Here is a 739-nt window from a genome sequence, read left to right on the forward strand (position 1 = left end):
TCCTCACCCAGCGGCAGCGCATCATCAAGCCCCTGCAGACACGGTCTGTGGAGGAGCAACCAGCAGCCCCCGCTCTGCCCCTCGTCTTCAAGCTGGTTGGGGCCGTGGCCGTCCTCGCTGTCATTTTTGCATACTTGTAGGTGCCCCGCAAGTGTGGGAAGGGGGGCTCTGTGATGTCCTGGGGGTCTAGTCGGTCACCCCCTGCCCCAAAGCACCCTGTGCGTCCCAGTGCTGGCCAGAGCCCTCCTGCCCAGCACGGCCCTGCTGTGGCCACCCCGTGAGCTCGGGATGCCCTGAGCTTCCCCGACTGATGAAATAACACCTCGGCACCCGCTCTGCACCTCTGTCCAGCCAGTCGCTGCCGGGGACGGACAAGGAAACCTGCTCACACGCAGAGTAAAATCCAGTCCCTCTCAACCAGTGCTTTTGACCCGCTGGGGACACTCTTGGCTTTTCTGTCACTTGTAACCCATCCGTGCCACCCCTGGCACACTCACACCAGAGCTCAACAGCAAAGGCACAGCAGGCTCCTAACAGGATAAAAGTGCGTTAAACAGAGCCAGGCATCCGTCCCGTTACTGACACCACCGTGACCCTCGACGTGCCGGGGGGACACATGCAGGTTTGAGGTCGGCCTCGTGCCAGCAGCACAGCTCCGGCTCCGTGGCAGCTCAGGCTGCATGCACTGACACGCACACACATCTGGGGCACTGCGGTACCAGCGCCAAGGCCTGCTCTG

At 62.4% G+C, this 739-nt stretch overlaps 1 protein-coding gene across 1 annotated transcript in view; it reads left to right on the forward strand.

Moving 5' to 3' along the window:
- LOC104492622 (dimethylaniline monooxygenase [N-oxide-forming] 5-like) overlaps positions 1 to 136 on the forward strand; it is a gene marked incomplete at both ends in the record, with an annotated part of 1,639 nt that extends 1,503 nt beyond the window's left edge. Inside the window, one exon of the mRNA XM_010135209.1 lies at positions 12 to 136. Within this exon, the coding sequence (XP_010133511.1) occupies positions 12 to 136 (125 nt within the window). The remainder of the gene's footprint in view (positions 1 to 11) is intronic.
- Between the last annotated feature and the right edge of the window lie 603 nt (positions 137 to 739).

This window comes from Buceros rhinoceros, unplaced genomic scaffold (assembly GCF_000710305.1).
Source record: "Buceros rhinoceros silvestris isolate BGI_N320 unplaced genomic scaffold, ASM71030v1 scaffold41170, whole genome shotgun sequence".
NCBI classification, from domain to species: Eukaryota; Metazoa; Chordata; class Aves; order Bucerotiformes; family Bucerotidae; genus Buceros; species Buceros rhinoceros.